Source organism: Meriones unguiculatus, chromosome 10 (assembly GCF_030254825.1).
Source record: "Meriones unguiculatus strain TT.TT164.6M chromosome 10, Bangor_MerUng_6.1, whole genome shotgun sequence".
Lineage (NCBI taxonomy): Eukaryota > Metazoa > Chordata > Mammalia > Rodentia > Muridae > Meriones > Meriones unguiculatus.
Window position 1 is genome coordinate 82836705 of NC_083358.1, and position 26278 is coordinate 82862982.

Below are 26278 nucleotides of genomic sequence, written 5' to 3' on the forward strand. Positions count from 1 at the left end.
GCATATCAAGTCAAATCAGGACTAAGGGCCTCCTCTTTCACTGAGCAGCCTGCTTTCCCAACCAGCCACACCACATTCACTCCTTGGAATGACCTCAAGAAGGAAGGCAGTTTTCTGCTTTATGAAGTACCTGAAACTCAGAATGGTTGACAAGATGTCTAACAGTCCAATAGAAAGTTGAACAAGGGAAATAAAGATGAAAATCTTTCCCTCTGTTTGCAAATGCCTATCATTGAGATCTACCAACCACACTAAGATATTTTTCATTTTTTTCTTGGTTCAGAAGAGTTCATGTAGTTTTTGTGCAAGTTCTGAGCTTTGGATAGTGAACGAGGCTCAGATAGATGCCTATCAGCCAAGCCTGTACTCTCCATACAAGACCACATGATTTTTACCCTGTACTTTCACCCCATAGACCTGCTATTGGGCAAGCAAATTCACCATATAGTTCCCTGTGCTGTATAAATGGCATTGGATATAGTGGTTGGCCTTAAAAGCCCTCCTACTTGCATCATAAGATAGCCCATAAATTCATATACTGTGACAGCTTGTCAAAAATGAAAATAAGTTGAAGAAAAAAAAAAAGCTGTCCCTGGCAGTCAGGTTGTATGACTAGGTTACACCCACTGTCTAGGCAAGGGATGTGATTTATAAGATAGAATGGGGGCTAGAGATGCAGCTCAGTGGTAGATCACCTGCCAAGCATGTGTGACGCTCTAGGTTCAATCTCTGCAATGAAAAAGTAAAATAGAAGCATAGCAAAGCCTGAGAGAGGAGGATGGTGATGCCGGGGAGGAGAAGCACAAGTAGAAAACTGCAGACTGCACAAAAGGAAACATCCCTAACCCTGGCTATAGGTAATTCAAAGACATTTCCCATTAAGTAGTGACCAAACTTGGGTTACTTCAAAACCGGTAAGTTTGGGCATTTCAACAGTAAGAAGAAGAAGAATGAAGGACTCTCCAGTTTTCAGTGCTTCAAAGAACACAAGTTATTGTCACTAGGATCTGTGAGAGCAACACTTCCGGTTGAGCCAGCAGCCACCCTGGCTCTCCATGGAGGGATCAAGTCCTTCCTGCTATGCAGACCCCATTGGGAGATCCCTCACCACACACATATCCCCACCCTAGTCAGGGTTACTGTATCTGTGATGAAACATCGTGACCAAAATCAAGTTGGGGAAGAAAGGGTTTGTTTGGCTTGCATTTCCACATTGTAGTTCATCACTGAAGAAGTCAGGAGCTCAAGCAGGGCTGGCACCTGGAGGCAGGAGCCGATGCAGAGGCCATGGAGGGGTGCTGTTTACTGGCTTGTTGCCCACGGCTTGCTCAGCCTGCTTTCTTACAGAACACCAGCCTAGCGGCATCACCACCCACAATGGGCTGGGCCCTTCCACAGCATTCACTAATTAAGAAAATGCTCTACAGCTTTGCCAACAGCTCGATATTATGGGAATTTTTTTTTTCCAGTTAATTAGCTAGCACAATCCCTGTCAAATACTTCCCAGCAACCATAGTCTTCAGCTTACATTTCAGGAAAATCTACCAGAAAGAATCTTAAAACAACAACAACAACAAAATAAACCCTGTGATTTGGGGGTGGGGTGTAGCTCAATGATCAAAGGTAATCACTTCTTATGTAAATTCCATGTGGGAGTACACGAGACAACGCATATACACTCTGAGCACACAGAGGCATCTTTCCCTCTTATTATTTTTGAGATAAAGTCTCACTGTGTATTCCTGACTGACTTGGACTCACTGCAAAGCCCAGGCTGCCCTGCAAACTCGCCTCACCTCATCTTCCTGAGTGCTAAGATGATAAGTGTAGGCCACCATTCCCCAACCAGATGCCCATTTCATACTGGTGAAGAGCGTGTCCTTCAGGGATTGAGAGACAGCTTAGAGGTCGGGAGCACTGGTTGCTTTTCCAGGAGACCAGGGTTTCATTTCCAGCACCCACTTTGTAAGGCTAACTGTAAATCCAGTTCCGGGGGATACACTGCCCTCTCCTGGTCTCTGGTGGCACTGCACACATATAGCACACAGACACACATGCACACAAATACATAAAAAGAAGTCATTCCTAAGGGGAGTGGGTGGGTGGGAGTATGGCCTTAGAGCTGAACTGCCTTCATCTTAATCTAGCCCTGTATCTTGTAAGTTTCAAGGCTTTCAGCACATGATTCTGCCTCTCCCTATGGTGTATCTCAGCTGTAAAATGAAGATTACGCAAATGCCTGTGCAGAGTATGTATAGAGCAACCGCTGGCTTAGTGAATGTTGGCTCTTGCTATTCTATTAATGACACACACACCACAGACAATAGCTGCTGTTTCGAGAATTTCGCAGGGAAATGTTACCGAACAAGATTTGTGTGGATCCCATTTTTTTAAGGAAACTGCAAGCCACTAAATGAGAACCAGGAGAAGCAGGATGGAATGTCTGTCCTTCAGTTAGTTGAATGCTTGGCTGCATGCATAAGGCCTAAGGGTCAGTCCCCAGTTATGAAACTAGGTGTGTTTGAGCACGCTTGCAATGCCTGCACTTGAAGGTTAAGGCTGGAAGAGCAGGACCCAAAGTTTGAGTCCACACAAAGAGCTTGAGTCTAACCTAGGCGAGAGACCCTGTCTAGTGTCTGTATAAATCCCGTATTGTCATCAGGAATCTAATTCCCCAAATAGTTGAGGTGTCTTCGTTGATTTCTGTTGTTGCTTGTGTTAGGTATGTTCTCGATATGTGGCCCGGGATATCCTTGAACTCACACCTCACCCAGTGTTTCACCTACAGATGTTTGCGCCCCTCCCCCACCTCCACCGCTCCAAACCTGTAATCTTACTCTTCGCTCGCCTGCTTTTCATTTTTCTGCTTTGCAGTCATCAGGTGTGCTGGCATAGTTTCAGTGACCTGCTGTGACATTTTGGTATATTATTCAGTTCAAAAGACTGCTATCAATAGTGCAAATGTGATGTATTTAGCAATATGGAGAGTACTCTTTGGGGAGAGGTATTTGTAAGTCAAATATATTCTCAAAGTAGAATAGGGGGTCCAGTGGGGTCACTGAAGCTTAAATAGGCCCATCATTTATAAAATGGAGCACTCCTTCCCTAAAGCTGTCCCATGCCTTCAGTGTTCTGACAACACCCTCTGACTCATTCATCCACTGCAGCTCACTGTCTGGAGGCTTGCTGCAGCTCCCTGGGAGGACAAAGGGCCAACAGCCCATCCTATTTTGCTGTACTTGATCTCCTTGCCTGAGAGGAATGGTTACTTTCCATAAACACAGTAAAACCATCTCCACAGAGCAAGCGCCCCACCCGGCCCCAGCCCGCCCTACCCTCACCCTCTCCTCTCCACCCAGAAGGCATGAAAGCCAATCTCCGAAGAGATGCAGGGAGGGAGTGAACATCCCAGATGCCTTTCAAGCCCAGGGAATTTTTGTGGATTTCCTGGTACTTCTAGAGGGTTTCTGAGTCAGAAGCAGAAGTCCGATCACAAATCAAAACAAGCTTCCATTTGGAATGTTTATTCGGATCCAGAATGCTTTTTGTTTCAAGTCTAATTAAACTGACATAGCTTGGTTTCCTTTCTGTGACAGACTTTAAAAACAAAACACAACTGGGCCCCAAACAGCAACAACAAAAATCCCAAAGCCACAGCTGGGTCTTGAACTGGCTTACCCGTAGTCATTTTTCTTGTAGTGTATTTCAAATGCATTAATGCCCTCAACAACCACCCATTCCAGCTTGAGAGTCACTACAGGATAAATCCGACAGGTTTATACAGCAGGGGGAAGCTGAAGGCGAGAATCTTTCGCTTCACAATCAGGTTTCCGTTTTTTTTGTTTTGTTTTTTCTTTTTTTCTTTTATTTTCCTTTCCTTTCCTTTCTTTCCTTTCCTTTCTTTTCTTAAATCACTCTCGACACCAGTGGACGGTGGCCTGGCCACCTGGCCTGCTTGAGTCAGATATGGCTGACTGTAATATGAGCTCCTTAGATGCCGGAATCTGAGATAGGCCACGCCTGCTGAAGCCACCATTCTGGTGCAAACTGGTAATCCCAGTATGTGGTAGGTAGAGGCAGTAAGATTAAGAGTTCAAGGTCACCCTCAGCTATGGCTGTAAACTAGCCTGAGCTTCAGGAGACCCAATCTCAAACCGAACCAACGAGGAACTAAACTGCTGAATTAGCACAATTTCATGCGTGACACTAAAACAAAAAGGAAACATCACTCCAAAGGTTTGATTTTAATTTTAATTTGGCACTTTATCAACTCAGCAAAACTAATTCCTTTGTACATAGCACCTGTGTTTGAGTAAACTATTTTTGCCTTTTCAGTGTTTTTTTTTTATTATTTATCCGGGATATTTTGATGGGGATTGTTTTGCGTTTTTGGAGACAGGGATTGACTCCGTGGCCCAGCGTGCTGGGAACTCCACGGAACCCTGCTGGCTCCGCCTTCTAAGTGTGAGATTACAGGACGCACCACCATGCCTGGCTCTCTTTCTGGCGTTTTATGGCATGGTTTTCCAACTTCCATTCGCAGGGGAATAAAGATTGGCACGACCACAGCTTGGGCGCTTACTTACTAGGTCTGGAGCCGGGAAATTGTCTTCTAACACGCCGACGGGTGATTTTGATACTAACTGCTTTGTTCTTTAAGACTCTTAATGGTTTGTGGGCTCTGCGCGCCAAGGACAGCCAGATCCTTCGGGCTCTGAGGCTGCGGAGAAGGCGACGCAAACGTAGCGTCTAACGTCCGCTAGGTGGCAGCAGACTCTTCCCCGCTCGTAGAGCGTCCCAGGCCGCCATTCCAAAGGCTGTGGCTCAGCAGCTGACTAGTTTTACTGAAAGAGGTCCTTTGCTGCTCCTCAGAAATAGAATCGTAGTTTTATCACTTAGGAGGACAGTCCCTAGTTCTGTAGCATCCTCCCCTTCACCCCCTTCGAATCTCCTGGAGAAAGGATTGTCCAAGAAAACTGCCCTAGGTTCGGGGACCCGCTAACTCCAGAGTGTTCGTACTAAGGACTAACTGAAATTTCTCTGGCAGTGACCAAAACATTACTATCAGCCTAAGCTGAAGAATTCTGAAGCATTTTGAATGCTAATTAGCTATACTTTCTTTCCTTCCTTTTTTTTTTTTTTTTTTCCAGGTTGCTTGAGAGAGTTCAACCGACAGACAGACAGACACATAGATAAAAAAAAAAATAAAGTATGGCAAGCTGGGAGCGGTGGCAAATGCCTGTAATCACAGCGCTAAGGGAGGCAGAGGCAGGCAGATCGCTGTGAGTTTGAGGCCAGCCTGGTTTACAAAGTGAGTGAGTCCAGGACAGCCAGGGTTATACAGAACAAAACAAACAAAACAAAACAAAACAAAAAATAGTATGGCAGACTCCATCTCTCAGGTATACTATTTCTTTCTTCTCTAGTCTCAGCCTCCCTGAGTACTGGGATTAAAAGTAGCAAACCTCCATGGCCAGATAAAATGACTCCCAAGCCACAAATAAAACCAGATTTGAGAGGAACATTTTGATTATTTGTTAATGCCTTCTTTCCCACTTCTTCTCCAGCTTATTTATTTTTTTAATGGATAGGTGCATAAGTATTTCAGACATGCACATTATGGAGGTTTTCTGTTTTCTCCTTTCTGCTTCCCTCCCTCTATGTTTATAAGGGCTTAGATAGTGTAATTATCTTTAGAAGTGGTTAGGCTAAAAGTACCTATTCTTTATCTATTTCAGAAAATTGGTCATTCATTTGAAAATCCCCAACTGCTTTATGGAATTCCTTTTTCTTTAAAATGAAATGATTTTGTAAATTTTATTTTCTTCTTATTTCTTTCTTTATTAATTTATTTTTTATACAGGGTCTCTTTGTGTAGCCCTGGCTGTTCTGGGACTCAATCTGTAGACTAGGCTGGCCTTGAACTCAGAGGTCCACCTGCTTCTGCCTCCCAAGTGTTGGGATCAAAGGTATGTGCCACCACCATCAGGCTGCAAATTCCCTTAAATGAGAAAGTGTCTTAGTTACTTTTCTGTGGCATAATGAAACACCACCACTAAAGTAACTTATAAAAGCAAGCATTTACTCTGGAGGCTCATGGTTCCGGAGGATTAGAGTCCAAGACCATCATGGCAGGGAGCACGGTGCCAGGCAATCATGGCGCTGGAGCAGTAACTGGGAGCCTACATCTGATCCACAGACACAGGCAGAGAAAGAGCCAACTGAGAACCTCAAAACTTCTATAATCTCAAAGAACAACCCCCAGTGATATACCTCCAACAAGGCCACACCTCCTAATCCTTCCCAAATGGTTCCATCAGCTATGGAACAAACCTTCAAATGTGAGTCTATGAGAGCCATTCTTATTCAGATGACCACAGAAAGATATCATTAGATAAAACTTAGCACTTGAACCAGAGGGGCTTTTAAAGTGAATTAATCACAGTCTTTAAGTGCAATGGCCATGTCATGTCCAGAAGACCGAATTTCACAGCTCTCCTCATACCCTGTGGCTCTTAGGTTCTTTCTGACCCCATTTTGACGATGTTCCCTGAGCCTTGGTTGAGGAGAGGTTGATACAGATGTTTTCTTTAGGGATGAATACCCAAGAGTCACTTATTCTTAGCACTTTGACAAGTTAAAAACCTTCACATTAGCCACTGCCTACCACAAAAAGAAGTTTCTTGGACTAAGACACGGCATAAGTTTATATGTATAAACTTAAATATTTGGAAGTCCTGAGCATTTAGCAAAACTGAGGCAACAGGTTCCTCCTTAGACTCCCTAACCTTGAATTAGTGACCAAATTTATAACATCAGGCGTGAATCCCTCCCGGGAAGAAGTACCCAGATCCAATCAGAAAGTAGCTGGTCAGCCCCTAACAGCTGTGCCAGCCTTGAAGCACTGGGGATGCTCTGACCTGCCTATCAGTACTGTAGCCAACAAGGTCAGCACAGGGTAAGACCCACAATGGGGTGAGCTCTCTCACATCAAGTATTCATCAAGGAAATGCCCCCACAGGCTGATCACAGGGAGGCATTTCTCAGCTGAGCTCCCCACCTCCAGCTTGTGTTAAGTCGACGAAACACTAGCCAGCAGCACAGCTGGACCTGCCAAGTGGTTTCAGTTTGCATATCCCTGATAGCTAATGATGCTGAAGGCATTTTAGAACGTGTATGTTGGTAGAGCATTTGTATTTCTTTTCAAAACTGTTTAGTTCCACAGCCCTTTTTTTTTTTCATTCTTCTATGTGTGCACGTCCAGTTTCCCAAGCATCGTTTGTCTTTTCTCTGATGAGATGAGCGGTTTTGGTAGCTTTGTCAAAGGTCGTGTAGCTGTAGCTGTATGACCTTGTATCTGGGTCCTCTACTCTGTAGAGCTATGTATCTGTTTTAGGCCACTGCCAAGCTGTTTGGGGTTTTGTGTGTGTGTGTGTGTGTGTGTGTGTGTGTGTGTGTGCGCGCGCGTGTGTGTGTGTTTTATTACATGGCTCTGTAGTAGAACTTGAAACTATGGCAATACCTCTAGCATTATTCTTTTGGGCTGAGGATTGCTTTGGCTACCCAGAATATTTGGTTCTTCCATGTGAGTTTTAAAATTATTTAAATGCAGTTTTAAAGCTTTCAAATAGTTTTTTAAAAATAAAGTGGTGCTGTATTTTGTCAAAAGCCTTTTCTGTGTCTATGAAGATGATCATCTAAGTTCTGTCCTTGAGTCTGTTTATGTAAGTTATAGCATTTATTTATTTTTATATATTACTTCATAACTACATCTCTGGAGTAAAGCCAACTTGACCATAGTAATTGATCTTTTTGATGTGTTATTAAATTAAGTTTACAAGTATATCTTTGGAAAAATATTGCATCTATGTTCATTTGGTCATTGGCGTTATTGGTCTTAATTTTCTATTTTTGTTACACCTTTACCTATTTTTAATATCAGGATAATATTATTTCATAAAAATACTTTAGTAATATTCCTTCTTTTTTGCTTTTTGTTTTTCTTTGTTTTCTTTTTAATGGGTTAATTTGAAAAGGATTGGTTAGTTCTTCTGTGAAGGTATGATAAAATTCACTATTGAATCTGTCTGGCCCTGGATTTACTTTAGTTGGGAGATTTTTTTTTTTTTAATTACTGCTTCAATCTCACAGCTTATTATACATCTGTTTAAATTGTTGATCTCTTCTTGTTTTAATTTTGGTAGGTCATTTACATCTTCTCAAAATTTATCTATTTCTTTTAGATTTTTTTCCAATTTAGTGGAAATGTATGTATTTTAGGTAAGACTTAAATATTTTTTTACTTTTATTGGTGTCTGTTGTAATGGATCCTCTCCCATTTCTCACTTTATGGATTTGGGTCCTCTCCCTATTTCTGTTAGTTACTCTGGTAAGGATCTGTCAATCTTATTTATCTTCTCAAAGATAAATAACTACATTTCGTTAATTCTCTGTACTGCTTTGTTGTTATTTCCATTCCACTAAATTCTGGTCTTTTCCTAATGATTTCCTTCTGCTGCAGACTTAGAGTTTGACTTGATCTTTTTCTGAGTGCACCATTAAGTTATTTATTTACGATTACCCTGATTTTTTTTAGACACTTAGAGCTTAGAATTTCCCTCATAAAACAGCTTTTACTGTATCTCACAGATTTTGGTATGGTGTGTCTTAATTTTCATTAGATTCTAAGATTTTTTTTTCCTTCTTGATTTTTTTAAGGACTCGTTCATTGCTCAATATTTCATTGCTTAATCTCTATGAATTTGTGCATGCCCTAGGTTTTCCCTTGCTGTCGATTTGTAGCCGTGGTCCATTGTGGTCATATAGAATATAAGAAGTGAATTCAGCTTTCCCATATTGGTTAAGAAATTGTTCTGGGTCCTAGTATATGATATGCTTTAGAGAAATTTCCTTGGACTCTCAAGAAAGAGGTATATTCTTTATTGTTTGTATGGGTATTCTGTAGGTGTCTTTAAGTCCATTTGGTATATAATGTCACTTAACTCATATTTCCCTGCTTGGTTTTTATTTGGAAGGCCTGTCAACCAGAGAAAATGGGTGATTTATGTCACCCACTCCTGTTGAACTCAAGCTAATCTGTGACTTCATATTTAACAGTGTTTGTCTATGAAATGTGGTGCACCTGTGTTCAGGGTGTTACATTTAGAATTGTAATGTCTTTTTGATCGATTGTTCCCTTAGTCAGCATGAAGTGACCATCTTTATCTGTTCTCAGGAGCTGGGGCTTGAAGTCTATTTTGTCAAATAGAACAGCAGCACCTGCTTCATTCCTAGGTCCATCTGTGTGGATTACATTCCATTCTTTCACTCTAGCTAGTGTAGCGTCTGTGTTTTGTAGTGAGATACGTTACCTGAAGGTGACAAATAGGTTGCTCCTGCTTTTTGATCCCATCTACTAGTGTGTGCCTTTTGACTGGGGAATTGAGACCATCAATATTTTGGATTGTTATTTAAAGATTATTATTTATACTGATCCTGTCATTTTGTTGATGCTGTATGGTTTTGTTGCTGTTGTTTTTATCCTTTGGCTTTGTACACTGTTTTGGTTTGTTTGTTTGTTTTCCTCTTTAATATGAAGGATTCTTTCAAACGTTTTATGTAGAACTGACTTAGTGATAAATTCTGTTAGTCTATTTTTCATCATGGGGAGGTTTTATTTTCCTTCAGTTATGACAAGTAGCTTTGCTGGTTGGTCTAGTTTGGCAGACCTTGTCTTTCAAGACTTGCAATGCATCATTCCAAACTCTTCTAGCTTTTAAAGTTTCATTGGAATAATCTGCTGTTACTTAGAGGCCTGCCTTTAAACGTGGCTTTGTGGCTTGATGTTTCTTTCTTGTTGTTTGCAGTACAGTTTCTTTGTTCTGTATATTTAATGCTTTAATTTTAACATGACAGGTGAGGATCTTTTCTGGTCTTGTCTGTTTTGTATCTTAAATGCCTCCTTTGGATATCTTTTCCTAACTCAGGGAGGTTTTCTGTTGTGATTCTTTTGAAGTTTTTTTCTATGCCTTTAGAATGAGATTCTTCTCCTCCTGTTATGTAACATGAATATTCAGTCTCTTCAGAGTGTCACAATGTCTTGGCATTCCCACTGGCATCTTTTTTATTTTCTATTGTCTTAATTATCTTTCTATTGCGGTGAAGGAGCACTATGACCAAAGCAGCTTACCTGGGGGCTCGTTCATAGTTTCCAAGGATGAGTTTCTGAGCTTCAAGGAGGAAAGCATGGCAGCAGGAAGGCATGGTGCTTGAGTGGGGCTTAACCTCTGATCTACAAACAGGGCGCAGACCCCAAGAGAACTAACTGGGTATGGCACGGGCTTCTGAAACCTAAAATTCCATGCCCAATGACACACCTCCTCCAAAACAGTCCACCAACTAGGAACCAAACATTTAAAGATATGAGCCTATGGAGGCCATTCTCATTCAAACTACCACACCTCATCCTGTTGAGTTCCACTTCCTGCTCACGGTATCAAGCTCCCTTACTCTGTCCTCTCTTTGGTCCACTCTATTTCCTTTTCCCCCCCTTAATTTCTAGTACTCTGGGTTTGTCTTTCTTCAGCATTTCTATAAGGATTCCCTACTTATATTACGCATCCATCACCTTCCTTATTTCATTCAGCTCTCTGTGACTTTGATTATTTTGAATTCTGTGTGGGGTTTCATCTAACTCATTTTTACTAGGTTCCAGTACTGTAGGCTAACACTTTTTGGAAGAATTATTATGTCTTGCTTTTTTTTTTTTTAAATGTTACTGTGGTAGAATTATACATCTGGTGATATATATATATATATATATATATATATATATATATATATATTTAACTTGGTTTAGTTTTACCAGCTATTTTCTTTCAGTTGAAGTATTTGCAATTTTCACATAGGCTTGAATGTGTTAGAGCTGAATATTTTGTAGTTCACAAAATAATTCATCAGTCCAAGAGCCTGGTTTCCTGGTGTAAACTCTGTATCATTCCCTGAGTAGAATATTAACAGCAACAGCAAATAGTATTCGGCAACCGCAGCTGCTGAAGACTGCCACTTTTCAAATATTTTACCAGCCAGTTAACAACAGTGGCTCTTTTGACCTCAGTAATTTTTGGAGAATAAACAGGCAAAGATAGTATGAAGTGTACTTGGATTTTAGTTAACATGTTTGTTTTCTAAAGAGAGAGAGAGAGAAAACAAGCTTGGAGCTGGATGGGTGGAGAGGTGGGGAGAATCTGGGAGGAGCTGGGGGAGGGGGAGCTATGATCAGACTGTATTGTAGAAAAAAAAATTGTTTTCAAGAAAAAAAAATATAAGAAATCATTATGTAACCTAAAACGCACCCGCTAGAAAATAAGATTGGGGTTAGGAGGGAAGCAGAATAGGGAAAAGCTGACACTGAGTAGAAAACAGAATGGAAGGGGAAAGTTGGATGGAAAGAGGAAAGTCAGTGTGCATGGATTTAGAGAAGGAGATGAGGAAGGCGGGAAGCAAAGGACAGTGTTTGAGATGTGGCCAGAGACTAAAGAACGCCTTCCAGGAAACTGTGTGGGAACATAAGCAACCAGCAGTCCTAAGACCGAACTGAGCCCTACAAAAACGGAAGCAACGCCATCATGAGACACGCATGCAAGAGTGGAAATTCCGTAGCAGAAAGTAAAGAGTAAACGAATACTCATGGAGTAAACTACCCGCACAGCTGCACAGAGTTGAAGGACAGCGTTCCCAGATCCCTGTGGCGCTTACAGGCTCCGGGTGGTGCCCTGTGCAGGAGGGTGAGTGGGAGGCGCTGGGCTCTGCGGCCTTCTGGTTCCGGGGTAGTGTGGCATGTGAGGTAAAGGAGGTTGCGAGCCTCCTCTGGCAGTTCTCACAGACCCCGACACACGCTGGGGCCTCTTCAGGTGTTGCAGCCCCGGCGCATATGAGGAGCAATGCACGCTGCAAGCTTCCTCCGCTTCTTCCGCTCGGTCGCTTTATCCAATTCAGACGCATTACAAAAATTTAACACGGCATTTTCAAGTATTTCGATAGAATGTAGCTTATAAAAATAGAAGTATTTTAATGAGCTATAATCTATACACTGGCTTCTTTTCTGGAGTTGGTAAAAAAGAAAACTGCCGTAGTAACTGCCTTCACACCTTAAAATACATTATTCAAACTAAACTTTATTGCCTACGTCTTCAGTTCTCCAGTTTATACAAATGCATGTAATAGGTGCTGTGTGGCCCAGGGGAAAATACCTTCTGTAGTTGTGTTCCTTATTTGCAGGGTGGGGATGTAGGGCCTTTGAGAAGGATGGCAGAAGGAACCAGACAGAGCGCTGTGCATTCAGATGAAAGCAGTCAGACTGAATATCTTAGCTGTATTTTCACTGTCCCTGAATTGAAGAGATCACAAAAGAATTCGCACAGATTTCTTCTTAGCACGGACCTTTCTGACCTTAAGTTGAGTGTCACTGTTTTTATCTTTTTAAAGTAGAACATTAGAAACAAACCACTGTTCTGTGTTCTGGCCTCCTCTGATCTATCAGGGAGATGAGGTCAGGGGTGGTGTTTCTGGCCAGCACAGCTGCCTGTATTCTGGTAGCACAGGGAGGCAGGGCCGGCTTGGCACTATCTGAGGCCTGCATTGCTAACCCCACTTCAAAGTCAAGGCTTGCTTCTATTTTTATCTAGGGTCGGCAGCTCGCCCATGCAGTTGCCTCTTGAACAAAAGGTTCTGCCAGGTCTCTGACACCTTTAGAGCCATACGGTGTCTTCACACAATAATAAAAATAGCCATAATTTGTTGTGCTACCTGGCATTCAATTTATAAACTCGGTCCTCTTCTACCCAGAATCTTGGAGTGGTAGTAAACATTATCCCTATTTTAGAACTGCAAGAAAAGTTGAATCCTAATAAGAAACCAGAGCCAGCATGTCCACACGTGTGTGATGCCCACACTCCCATTCTCTCAACATGCTGCCATCCACAACCCTTACTCTTTCTCCCAAAGGGACATCTTTAAATGTGAGAGAAAGCCTAAACATCTATTGTTTCAGTGCTTGTTTTAGTTCGCTTTCTATTGCTGTGGTAAAACATCATGTTCAAAAGCAACTGAGGAGAGAAAAGAGTCCATTTCATCTTGCAGCTTAAAGTCTTTCATCAGGGGAAGTCAGGAAGACAGGAACTTGGGCAGGAACCTAGAAGCAGGAACCATTTTGGTGTATATTTATTGCATTCATCAAACTGTCTTAAAATGTTTGGTTTCCTTGGCTACTTCTCTGATAAAATAGATAGATAGAAACACACATCGATAGATCAACACAGTCCAAAAGATAGAGATATGCAGATATCTATGGCCTATTACTTATGTCTTTTGTCTTTTGCAAGCAGAATAATAGTGCAAACTTGTGAAGACTCTCTTCTTTATTTCCTTGATAAAAGACTGCAATAATTGCATTTCCAAAATTTTTACTTGAGAGTATTTTGAGGAGACAAGACGCTAGGACAAAAGCATAGGAGAGGTCTCCTCATCTTCCAACATCAAGCTTGATTACATTTAAATCACCTTGAGAAGATATTTGCTCTACATTAAAATACCTGTAGATAGGAATGGGCACAGAGCTCAGCTGGTAGGATGCTTGGCTCTCATGCACAAGGTCCTGGCTCTAGTCTGCAGCATTGCACAAACATTGAATGCTTCCAAAACTCAGGAGTTAGAAGTCTGAGGATCAGAAGTTCAAAGCCATCTTTGGCTATATATGAAACCCTGCCTCCAAAAATAAAGTAAGATAGGATAAAGCAAATCTATATCGTAATATAGATTTTTTTTCCCCGGTGTTAAACTGCTTCTTCTTCTTGGGTAAATTCTGGCTCAAGCTGGAGATGTCCCTATAGATCTGGTGATACTGTTGCCAGACACATAATAAATGACAAATCAACTTGGCTTTCTCTTCTTCCAGCCCTGTCCTGCTTACTTTTTGGTCAGCCTGACACAAGCTAGGGTTATTTAGGAAGAAAAAATTCAGTTGAGAAAATGCCTCCATCAGGTTGCCTGTAGGCAAATCTGTGGGGTGGTTTCTTGACTGGATGATTGATGTAGGAAGGCCCAGGTTTCTGTGGTCAGGGCCATCCCTGGACAGATGGTTCTGGATTGCATAAGAAGGCAGGCTGAGCAAGCCATGGGGAACAAGACTGTTTTTCCATGGTCTCTGCTTCAGTTCTTGCTTTCAGGTTCCGGCCTTGCCTTCTCCTCCCACTCCCCATGGATGCCTAACTAAGATAACCACTAGTACTAACTATTGTTTTTCTTGTTTGGTCTATGTTTGTTTTTTTCTATGACTTGACATTTGTAAGATCAAAGCAGTTTGAAAACGTAGAGTGATTCCTGTAATCCCAGCCCTCAGGAGACAGGAAGAAGAGGAATTAGAGACAGCTTGAGACCTGCCCCAAAGAAAATAAACAGAAAAGTAGTTTGAAACTCCCAAATTTCTATTACCTTGAATGGCGATCATCCATTTGCATGTTCACTTATTCAAGATAAGTTGGTTAATATATGAGGTGAGGGTGGGTGTGTACCTCATCAAAAGAAAACTCGCCTGGATGAGGAAGGCCAGGGTTCTATTGCCAGCGCCACAAGAATGTGCTGTTTCCATGAGTCCTTTGCCACATGTGCCTGATATAGAAAATGGGCTATATTTTGTAAGTTGACCAAAAATTTTAATGATGATAGGAAAATACCCTATTCACAGTAGTATGATATGGAAATCAACATTCGTTTAACAAATATTTGCTAAGCAGCTTTACAGGTACTGTTTTAAGAATATTCTCTCCCCACATTCTTTCCTTTTGGGCACTAAAGTTCTGTTTTTTGTTTGTTTTTTTTTTTAAGATTTAAGATTTATTTATTTTTCTGCATGTATGTCCATGTGAAGGTGCCAGATCCCCTGGAACTAGAGTTATAGACAGTTGTGAGCTTCCAAGTGGGTGCTGGGAATTGAACCCTGGTCCTCTGGAAGAGCAACCAGTGCTCTTAACCGCTGTGCCATCTCTCCAGCCCCAGCTTTCTGAATGCTTAGACTGTTGGCATAAGCCTCCAAGCTTAAGTCCAGGCTCTAGCACTGTCTTAATGAAACAAAAACCATGTCCTTAGGCAGGCTTCGGACCTCTCTCCAGGAGAAAAAGAAAATGGTTAAGTAAAACATTTCTCACATTGGATTAAGTATACACCTAAGGAGAGACAGGCAGGCAGGCAGACAGACAGACAGATGAGACAGAGAGATGGGGGGGTCCAGTAAAGGGAGATTGGGAACTCAGAGAGATAGAATTCACAACAGACTGTGTGGCATTTGAGTAAGGCCTAATGAAGCAGAGAGGAGATGCTCGGGTGTCTGGAGCATTGTGTTCCGAACAGAAGGATCAGCAAATCTCAAGTGTCGGCTATGAGAATGCCTAGTGTCCCAGGAATTGCAGAGATGCTGGGAGGACTCAGCAGACTCCGTGGGCTCTGCACAAGCCAAAGAAAGACCTTTCGGCTTTTCCTTTTGTGAAGTAAGAAGCCATACGGAAGTTTTAATCAGAGGGTGTCATAATCTAACTTCGGTTTGAACAATCTGGAAGGCTGGGACACTGAAAATCGGCTCAAAGAAGCAAGTATGGAACTAGGGATATATAGTGCTGATCCGACTAAGGCTGTCTCTCAGTAGCTGAGCCCAACATGGTGGCAGAGGAAGTAGGGGCAAACTACAAGGTACTGAAAGTGATATGAGGTCAGCGCTGTAGAAATTCCTGACCAATCAGTGCATTTGTGTATAAAACAGGTAGTAATGGGTGCTGACTGCAAGGACTTTGCCTCAGCAAATGGAAAACTGGGATATTCCTTAGGCTCCTTGCATGCTTGCTTCCAACTGTTCACCTCTCCTAGGGTCTCTGCTTTTCAGAAATTCTAATCAATGGTTTAAAAGTCCAAGGAAATACAATCTGCTCCTATTTTCTTGCTTTGGACCTCTCGAGAGCTGCTTGTGATAAAGTGTATGTTTGCAAAACGCATTTTCTGATTACGTGTTTCAAAGAGAAAGGTACCAGAGGAGTTGAAATAATATTTGTCAAGTGCAAATGCTTTCTCCATGGTGCATGGGTAAGCAAGATTTCGGCCAAGAAAATTGTTTTAGCTCTCAGAGTTTATGAGATAAAATATTTTGAAACTGAAAACCTGTATCATATTCAACTCCTCTGGCTGCGAGGAAAATTCGAGTTGCTTTAGAATTGCCTTTGTTGTTCCAAGTGAACTTCAGATGGCGTTTCCCTGCTAAAGTCATCGCCAGACAGTCCAATGGGAAACCAGCTAAACTGCTTTGTTAACAAGTTATGTGAATAGCATTTAGTTGACCTGAAAAGATGGTTGCTAAAAAATTTGAAAATGCCCCTTGGCCCCTTCGTGCTTCTTTCCTGAGTGCAGAGCCCAAGAGTGTCTCACCAGCAAGCGACAGAGAAGCAGCTGGATGCATGCACAGTCCCTGAACGCAGGTCACTAATGCTAGTCAGTATTGATTAGCACAGGTTTAGTCAGAATCTAAATGACCTTTTCCAAAATTCCTAACATTGCATTCCATTTAGTTTTCCTGGACTCAAATGTTCTGAGAGAGGGTTGCTATATAAGAGATGTCTGCAGCCTCGGCTGACCTTGAACTTGCTCTGCATCCAGCAATGACCTTGAACTGTCTTTCAACCTCTACTTCCCAAATGCTGGGATTCCCAGCCTATGTCATCACGATTAAAGCTGAGACTCTGTGTCTGCTCCACCAACTGTGCTACAGAACCAGCACCCAATGTTCTGTTTGTTTGATAGATTGGGTTTTTCGCTTATTGTTTCACAAATGTCTCCCAAAGCAATTTTATATTTTGCTTCCCGTAAAATCTAACACTATATTATGAACGATGAACATTCGAGTTTGTTCTCTTTTAAGATCGGCATCCTTGTGCAGCCCTCACTGGCCTGAAACCACTATGTAGACCAGGCTGGCCCACAACTTGCAGTGACTCTCCTGCCTTTGTTCCCTGAGTCCTGGGTTTACAAGTGTTCATAACAAGCCCATCAGACTAAAAACTCTGATCCCTAGCTCAGTGGTAGAACACTTGCTTAAGATATGCAAAGCCCTGGGTTCAATTCTTGGCGCAGCGAGAATTATTGTGCTCAGCTCCCCATACTAGCAGTCTTTAGCTTTCTATCCTCGGGGAGGCTCCACACCTTGTTCAAGGGCAAGAGGCACACAAATCGAAACCAGAGGTAATGGTGGTGTCTACACAATGGGTCTGTTGTAAGGACCGTATAAAATAGTCCACAAAAGAAATGAACACGCATTCCCTGATACGCAAGAATAAGCAACACATTCATGTCAGCTAGAATTAGAGGCAACAGTAGAAAAACTACTATTTAGCGTTCGGTTCTCTGGTGGGAACATATAACTCCAGCGGGTTCACGAGTTCAGTGAGAATCTTGTAGTCTTCACAGTATTGAAAATATTAAGCTTAAGGTTGGTGTGTGAAAAAGAACGGGCGTGTACTCTGATGGGTTAGAGCCGAATGCTCTAAACTTGTGATTGACTGCTCCATGTAAGTTATTATTTGTCATGTGCCAGATGTCAATGGCCCCACAGTCAGAATGAAGGATGTTTTTACTGGATGTGTGTGTTTCAAACTGTTTCTACATTAACCTGACTTGATAAACTGAAGGAAGAAAACATAGGAAATGAAAGACAGTAACACAGTCACAGAATGGTGAAAGTGACCAAATGAGAGTTGAAGGGTGGTTGTTAAAACCCAGAATCTGTGAAAGAATGTGTAGAAAGAAGTAGAAGTAAGCTGGTTGTGCCAGATCATGTCTGTGAGCCCAGCACGTAGAAGGCTGAGGCAGAAGGGTCACTCAGAGGCCAGCCTGGGCTTCAGAGTGAGACCCCGCTTTGAGCCAACCAACCAACCATTGGGGAGAAAGAGGAGAGTATTGTGAGAAGGTGGTTCTGAGGCATCAGGATCAACCACCAGGTGAAGCCATGGAAAGGGAGGCTTGGCTCAATGCAAAGAAGTCCCCAGGCCAAGTTTCATGATGCCCCGGGAAGCAAACAAGCCCTCTTCTGCAGGGCAGATCCTGAGCAAGTCGTAAGGTCTCTCCTCTCAAGACCATTGAAAGACCATGACAGAGAACTTTGTGCTTGGCTGACTGAAAGCACAGAAGGATAGTAAATTTGGTGTTTTAGCTGAGAAACCTCCAGAGAGGATCTGCCACACACTAACAGAACAGAATAATGGGCTTTACAAAGATAATAACAAACCACAGAGCTTGGACTCCTCAGCCAGGTGCGTGGAACTAAACAAGTCAGACAGAGTGTGGCCAAGGCTCCGAAGCCCTGTGCTTTTAGTTCACAATGTGGGAGAAGAATGTTCAAGTGGTCTGTGAGACAAGCTGACATGAGGACAGCTGAGGGGTCAGAGAGGGCTGTGACCTCACACGCTCAGGAAGTCTGGAAAGGAAGAGAAGGGTTGGCAAACAGTTTTGGCAAAGAACCAGGAAATTTGCTGCCTCGTGCTCGCAAATGATCCGTGTTTCCTCATGCACCAGGACAGGTCAGGAGCAAGGGAACACCAAGAGGCAGAGTCTCCAGGCTATTTTCCTTGAGGGGGCAAATGGATCCTATCAGCCGCAAGTTAGGGCAGACAGCTTCCTAAACTGATGCAAATGGGTTACAAATTAGCTCCTAGAATGGGGAGAGTTGACAAGCAACTTGGGGAGGAAAGGTTCATCTCATCTTAGAGCTCCTAGGTCACACTCCATCTTCCTTTCATCTCCTACGTTCTGCTTTCAGTGTTATCAAGCATGTCAGAACAGGAACCAGGAACTGAACCGGAGGCTAGGGAGGACTGCTGCTTACTCCCTCAGGCTCACTTAGGCTGCTTTCTCATACATCCCAGTACCCCCTGCCCAAGAATGGCACCACCTACAATGGGCTGGCTCCTTCCATATCGGTCATTCATCAAGAAAATGCCGTACAGCAATTTTCGCAACTATCCTATGAAAGCTCCCCCTTTGGAACGGCCTCTGCCGAAGAGCTAAAAGCCCAGAGATAATGTTACTGAAAAACAATTATTTTCTCTTTGCTTTTCTTCATCCTTGCCCTTCATCCCCGGGGAGTCAGGGTTAGCAAGCTGGGAGGGAATGAGAGCCCCACCTTACCCCTTCCTTACAGCAGGTGAGCCTACAGACTCTGGAAAAAGGGCAGGAACCTTCTCTTTAAGTTAAAATTAGAGTTTGGACAGGGGTGGAGCTGTCTAATTCAAAATAAGACTGGTTTGGGTAACTTGAGTAGCTACAAAACTGTCCCTAAAAGTAAACAGGATGCCAGGACCTGCCTTAGTTTTGGCAACGGAAAAAAAAAATCCTTTTCTTTTGTTAAACAAAACTTCAAAGATAAGGGAGCAAAGAGAAACAATTTGAGGAGCTCACCAGGAAAGGCAACTTGACATATTAGTTACTAATAAATGACAAGAATTCTCTGACCAAAACATTTTAATTCCAGCCGGCAGGACAACCCAATGGGTAAAAACAATAGCCACACAAGCCTGCCATGGCTGTAGTCCTTGGCCCCACTCCTGAAAACTGCCCTCTGATCCCCACACTCAGGAAGTAGCATATCTCATCACTTTTGTGTGCTATCCCATCTCTTCAGTGTATGCAGTCACGTATTGTGTGTGTGTGTGTGTGTGTGTGTGTGTGTGTGTGTGTGTGTACGCACGCCAAGTCTGTCCTGTGTCTCTGTAGTGTCCTGGATTCATCTGTTACTGTCCCCTCAACTGTGTTGTCAACACTGGCATGTGCTGAAAGAGCTGCTCCTGACCAGGTGAGTCCCCTATAGGTATCATTGGAATCTAAGAATTTTCCCATGAAATCCAGAGACCCAAATTGTCCATCCCTTCTGTAGCTACTGACATACGGGGGCATAGACACGTGCTGTGGGAGCAGCTGTTTCTCTTGTATAGGCAATCTTTTTTCTTAGCAAAAAATAAAAATCTCTTTCTTCCTGTCAAGGTAGGTAGAGTCTTTTCACCATGTACTTTTTGGACACGTCGCGGAAACTCAAATGGTGTTGGAGCATGCGCTTCAGGGCACAGAGCTAACTGACTTTGTGCCTTTAGCTCACAGAACAGTGTTTGGAAGTATTAGCTATTCCACAAACGTGTTAAATAAGTTTATAAAACCGTGCGTGAGTAATGGAGAATATATGCGATTTGATTGTCAAGTTCTGAAATTGCAGATGTAGGTCAAGGCAGACAAAGGCCACTGCCACCCTTGCCACTCCATCATAAAGAGGTAAGGACAGTAAGAGAAACAAATGTTTGCCAAGACTCAACAGCGAAGGCAGGTTTTAGTGCCCAACGCCCATTGCATTGACATCTTCACTCTTCGTACCCAGATCAAGAATCAGTCATCTATCATGGTGTGCCTGTGTGTGTGGCACAGGGGAGAAGGGGCAGGCTGAAACAAACAAACAAACAAACAAAACAATTGAACCTGAGACATTTTGCTCAAATCCAGTTTGCGACTCACTTAAGAGAGAAATATTTGGAAACTGAGAAATCTGAATCTATTTTCAAGCATAGCTTTTTGTTCAACAAGCTCCTGTGTGTGTGTGTGTGTGTGTGTGTGTGTGTGTGTGTGTGTGTGTGTGCGCGCGCGCAAGCACAGGTACATGCATGTGTAATTTCTTGAGACAAATCTCATGTTGTCCAGACTTGTCGCTAACACATCATGAAGCTGAGGTTGACCTTGAATTTCTAATTCTCCTTGCCTCCAGCTCCTAAGTGCTAGGATTACAGGCAGTACCTGGTTAAGAACCAATGCTTTGATACTTCCAAAGTTGACTTGATTTTCCTTGCTTCTTCCTTCTTCTTCCTCCTCCTCCTCTTCTTCTTCTCCTTCTTGTTCTTCTTCTTGTCGTTTGTTTTCACAGTTTGTCTAAGTAAGTCTCATGTAAACAGGACACATGAGCAAGTAAACAGGATATTTGGTGGCGAGCGTTCCTAGGAAGGCAAAAGGGTAAATGGTAACTAAAACTTTTAATAAACAATACTGCTATGGATTAGCCAAGTAGAGCATGTAGCAAGCACAGAAGAATGTTGCAGGGAGACAAACTCTGAAAGAGTCTGGAATGTAATAAATCTAAAAACGGAGCCAAAGTACAAATGAAACTAACAGATTGACTCCCTTAGGGACATGAGCCATTCCTCACCCTTGAGAACTAAAGACGCAAGAGCTTAGTGGCTCAGGGCTTAAAAGTCCTAGCTATTGGGAGGCTGAGTCAGTGGGATTGCCCAGAGATCAGCCTGAACAAAGAGGGACAGACAGACAGACAGAGAAACAGAAACAGAATAAAGACCATGTTGTATGGTCTCCATCACACACATGGATTCGGAGAGGAGGGAGGCCTGTCCCTCCTTCACCCCCTCTAAGTAGCTTTTATTGCATTCGGTGAATCAAAATAAGACAGGCAATTAAAAGTTACTCAAAAAAAGTAAAAATGGTAGGAATTTATGGCCCGGTTCTGCAGTGATCCCTGTTTTGTACACGTTGTGCCAGGAAAAACAGTTCTGGAATGAAGCAGGTGGGCTGTGGGTGTGTAGCAGGCAGAGAGAAGGGCCGGTCCCAGAGGCGTCAGGGATCCCGCCATGGGCTTACTGCTGAGAAAAAATGTGGTAGCAGTTAGCAGTTTGAACTCTGAGAGCAAAAGGGAAAACAGAGAGGGTCAGGTGAGGCCTGTGGGAATCAAGCAACAGATCAGAGCTCCAGTAAGCTCTGTAAGACAACCAGTCCAGGCGTCAGGTCTGGGCGCTTCCGGACTTAAATCTGTGCAGCGCTTGGAAGTGGTGCTGTGAGCGCTTTGCAGTAGTAATAATCATCAACAAAGCCAACGAGAAACATCAACATTTTCTCCTTTTTTTTTTTTTTTTTTTTTTAGGAAAGCTGGCGCTCCCTTTCTCTCCCTGGGAGATCAGCCCCACCCGTCATTTCTGCATCTCCGTGGCTGTGCCAGCCTGCTTGCGGTTACCCTGGCCAACCGACCCTCGGGCTGGAGAAAGCTCACAAGAGACCAACACCTTGGGAAGCAGCAACCAAGTCCCCTTTCGGTCTAGTGGATGAAGCCTTCAGACCCAGGAGCATCCAGGAATCTATTGTGGCAAATGTAGTCTCCGCAGCTCGGAGGAAGGCGTTTCCAGGGTCCCAAGAGGACTGGAAAGAGAGGCTGTCCTTTGTCCCTCAAACTCAGAAGACAAACATGAGCTATTCTGAAAGGCAAGAGTACAGTGCTCCATCCCCAGTCAACAGCCACGTGTCTACCCACGCCTTATATAGTTCCCAGTTGCCATATGTGTGTTATAGGCAGGAGGCCATGGAGACCAGGTCTGAATACTGTCTTCCACTGGGTGATTCCAACTATAACCCACACCCAAGGGGGTGGAGACACCAGCCATGAAAGCTAGGGTGACAAGTGTGTGGATTTTGTTGTTCTTTACTTTTAAAAACAGACCACAAATCCACTTTTAGTCTCGTGTGGTTCTCACAGGTCGTTCATCAGAGTGTACAGGTGTGTAAACACACAAGTGTGGAGCACTTCCTTGTTTGCTGATGTTTAAGGAACTGCTTAGAAGATAGGAGCCGCCATAAACAGGGTGTGGAGGCACACACTCCCATAATCTCAGCACTTGTGAGACAAGGCAGAACACCAGGTACTCTTCAGGCATAGTGTGAGGCCCAGCCTGGGGTACATGAAACCCTGCCTCAAAAAATGATATTTTTCTTGCACTGATATTCTGGCACTTCCATAGATTCAAAGTCTCAGTTCCATTTGTAAGGAGCTCCATGCAAGTTCCATTCAAGTTCACTCAACTGCAGTGCACCCAAACATTTATCTTCTCCATGTCCTGTTAGAACATGCTATATTAGTTACCAGGAGTTCTAATAGCGAGGAATATAAAATTCTCTTGTATTGATTTTTAAGTCAGCATACGAAGGAAGGGTTTTCACTTTGCCATGTTTACATGCATGTGCCATTATACTTTGCTCTAATCCACCTGTCACCCCAATTGCCCTTCCCCATGGAACCATGGAACCCCATGGGAACGCTGATTCCCATTCTTTCTGTTCAAAGAAATTGCTAAGGCAAGCCTGACAGGAGGTAATACTTATACAGAAAAGAAATTCCTTGCTGTTATTTCAAACATTTCCCTAATACATTTTGGGTGTAGTTCAGATGTTTCAGAAGACAGAAAGAGAAATGTCCTACTTCTGTTTGTGACAGTGCTTTGCTATGTAGCCCAGGCTGTCCTCAAACTCATGCAAGCACCCTGCCTCAGCCTATCAAGTGCTGGGATTTCACCATCATGTCTGAAGTAGGAAAGCTCCTCGACAGGAATGTGTCAGAGTGAGGTGACTGCACCACTCGGATTGGACTGTGGAGAAAACTATGATATGTGGGAAGCACAAATCGTAGTAGGCATTGGATTTATTTCCAATCTACATAAAGTCGGCAGCCTGAGACAGAAGATTTAGGTTCAGTTGTTCTCATCCGTCGGATGAGAAGGCCTGATTGTCTAATTGCTTAGGTCCTTAACAATTCTGAAAGTCAAGTGAGTATCTTGGTAGAAGGACCTTTGATGCATTGTTTACTGTTGCTCATCACATAGCTATCAGATTACATTTTGGAGTGGATGAGGTCATGAGTGCCATGAAATGGCTTCACGAAAGGTCCCGAAAGGAATTTCTAAGTGGCGGGTTTTGTGCTATGTGGAGCGAAGGTTGATGTAAAGATAAAAATATTAGTGGATTTAAGGAAGTGGCGGATGAATGTGCCTGTCGTTATGCAACTGCTGTTCCTGACCGCTTACTTGGTTACAGAAAACAAGCAAGCAAAGTGTACACAAGGGCGGATTCTAGGCTGTTCAGGCGAAGTTAGGAGGCTGACTCACCTCTCCTTAACCCGTGCCTTATAAGCATGGCCACGGAGCGGACCAGCACCTGCTCCTTCCTGCCATACTCACACAAGGTAAAACAGAAGGGAACTCAAAGGAGTCCAGATCATCATCGAGTTTATCTAGGATATTTTTTAATTAAAAAAAAAATCTTGAGTGTTGAAATCACCTTGGCTTTTAAAAAGTGATAATTTTGCTTTATTTTCCTTCTCAGCTCTTCCTCTCATCATTATGATGCTATCTTTCACAGAATAAAAATGAACTCCGAGGATGCAAGTGGCGTCTTACCTTAAAAAGTTTAAAATGATTTTTTTTTAAAGAAGTTCCAGTAAGTTCTACAAGTGGCAGGAGTGGCCGGATACTAATCTGTTCAACTATGCACCAAAGAAAAGGCTGACTGCTTTCCAAAGTTTGATTGCTAGCTAGGTGTGGGTGCCTCAGGCCTGCAACCCAAGACTCTGAGGGATGAAGAAAAGGCCAGCCTGAGCTACAAGTGAGATCTGTCTCAGAAAAACATCAACAAAAGTTTCACTGTTCACTCATCTAAAATTGATTTTGTGTTAAGTCCCTTAAGTTATTAAATGTAATTATTGACACCCACAAGTTATTTGTAGAATCTTAAAAGAATAATGTCAGGCCAGGGGAGTCTGATCCTTATTATGTTCAAATGTATCATAGTGTTTGAGTCATGCTACAGTAGGCTACTTTAAGAAGGGGGGGATTTAACAGAAAATATGTTATTTTCTATTCTTTTCTGCCACGTTCTTTTGTAAATGCTAGGCTTTGGCTCCCTGAGTTGATTCACATCACACTATTTGCTAAAACTCTTTTCAAAGGAAGCAGATGCTTTAGATATTATTATAAAGTGTGCTTGTCCTCAGCTTTACAGCACCAAATCCAGCATTTGTATTGAGCTATCAGAAAGTATTCTATGCAACAAAAGGGCTGCCCATTCTGTTCACAAGGGCACGAGCATCCTTATCAGACAGTGATGCTTCAGCAAGTCAAACTGTGAAGATAACTTTGAAAGGCAAATCAGCACCAGGTCCACTGCAGTATTTTCCTCTAGTTGACTAGGAAACGATACAGTTCCATCACTGACATTCAGCCACCCCAAGGTCTGGCTCTTCTGGTTGGGAAGATTTCAATAACTATCGTTTTAACAAGAATAAAATGAGGTGGGTCTCATTCTCTAAACAACAGTGCTTATACAGAAGAGCTGCGGCTTTGAAAGGTATGCCACATTTGCTGCAAGACCTATTTCAATCACCGGCAGCCACACAGTGTTTCACTAAACCTGCTCCAATAGTTGAGCATGCCAGTCAGAGACATTAATTCTGCGTTTCCTCCCATTGAGTCTAAGCATCATATCAATGCTTGGAGCAGATGATTTAACTCTTGAATGTGATGGCCGCACAGATTCTAGTCCCTTTGATTTTGAGGTCTTATGACTGGCAGCATCATGCACCTGGGAGAGCATGAGCTTAATCATAAATATGTATGTGCATTAATGACTTAAAACTTTGGATAAAAAAATCATATCAAGTAGGGACAGTTATAGAAAGGAGGAGTGGCAAGAATGTTTGTTTCCTAAGAAAAGGTAGATTTTTCACACTTGGTTTCTATTCAACGTAGAAGTGAATGCTGCTGGATTCATACTTTACTACTAAATTGTCATTTATAATTGTCTCTGTCCCCAAAGGCTGCGTGTGAGCTACTCAGACTGAAAATCCAAATGATGTTAGTAATAAATGTAACTTGAAAATCAAGCCGGGAGCCTTTTCATTTCTTTCCATGGATAGACCATTTTGGGTTATTTTGCATTGCGAAGGAGATTTGCCCCTGTGTAGGTTTTATAAATTTCATTTTTCCACAACAGTTTCCAGACACATTGTAATAATTTCATGCTGCATGGCAACATCTTAACTGTTTTGTTTATTTGTTTGTTCGTTCATTTGTTGTTGTCGTTCTGTGACTTTTGCTAAAGCACAACAGAGGCTTGACTCAGTATCAGGCCATAACGTGTGATATGAGGGACTGGATTCTCATGGGAGGGAAAGAGATGGTATTCGGCTCCAAACTCAGCATGGTGGGGGTGGCTTACACCCAAGGGACAAGAGGAAGGGAGTGGACGGGGCATAGCTAAGGACATCATGGGACATTGAAGAGTCCAGATAAGCCAAGCTGCTGACAGGGCAAGATGGCCAGAAGCCTTCTGGGGAGTGTTAGAAGGGAAGGAACCTGATTAGATAGCCAGTCAGGGCTCATGC

At 42.8% G+C, this 26278-nt stretch overlaps 1 protein-coding gene across 3 annotated transcripts in view; it reads left to right on the plus strand.

Annotated features, from left to right (window-relative positions):
- Positions 1–25777, plus strand: part of Synpo2 (synaptopodin 2) — a 148134-nt gene extending 122357 nt beyond the window's left edge. For 2 of the 3 annotated variants that reach the window (XM_060392799.1, XM_060392800.1), the window contains exon 5: positions 21998–25777. In XM_060392799.1, coding sequence (XP_060248782.1) covers positions 21998–22513 — 516 coding nt within the window. In that variant the 3' untranslated portion in view covers positions 22514–25777. The remainder of the gene's footprint in view (positions 1–21997) is intronic. The other variant, XM_021654043.2, reaches the window with a different exon arrangement.
- The last annotated feature ends 501 nt before the right edge of the window (positions 25778–26278 follow it).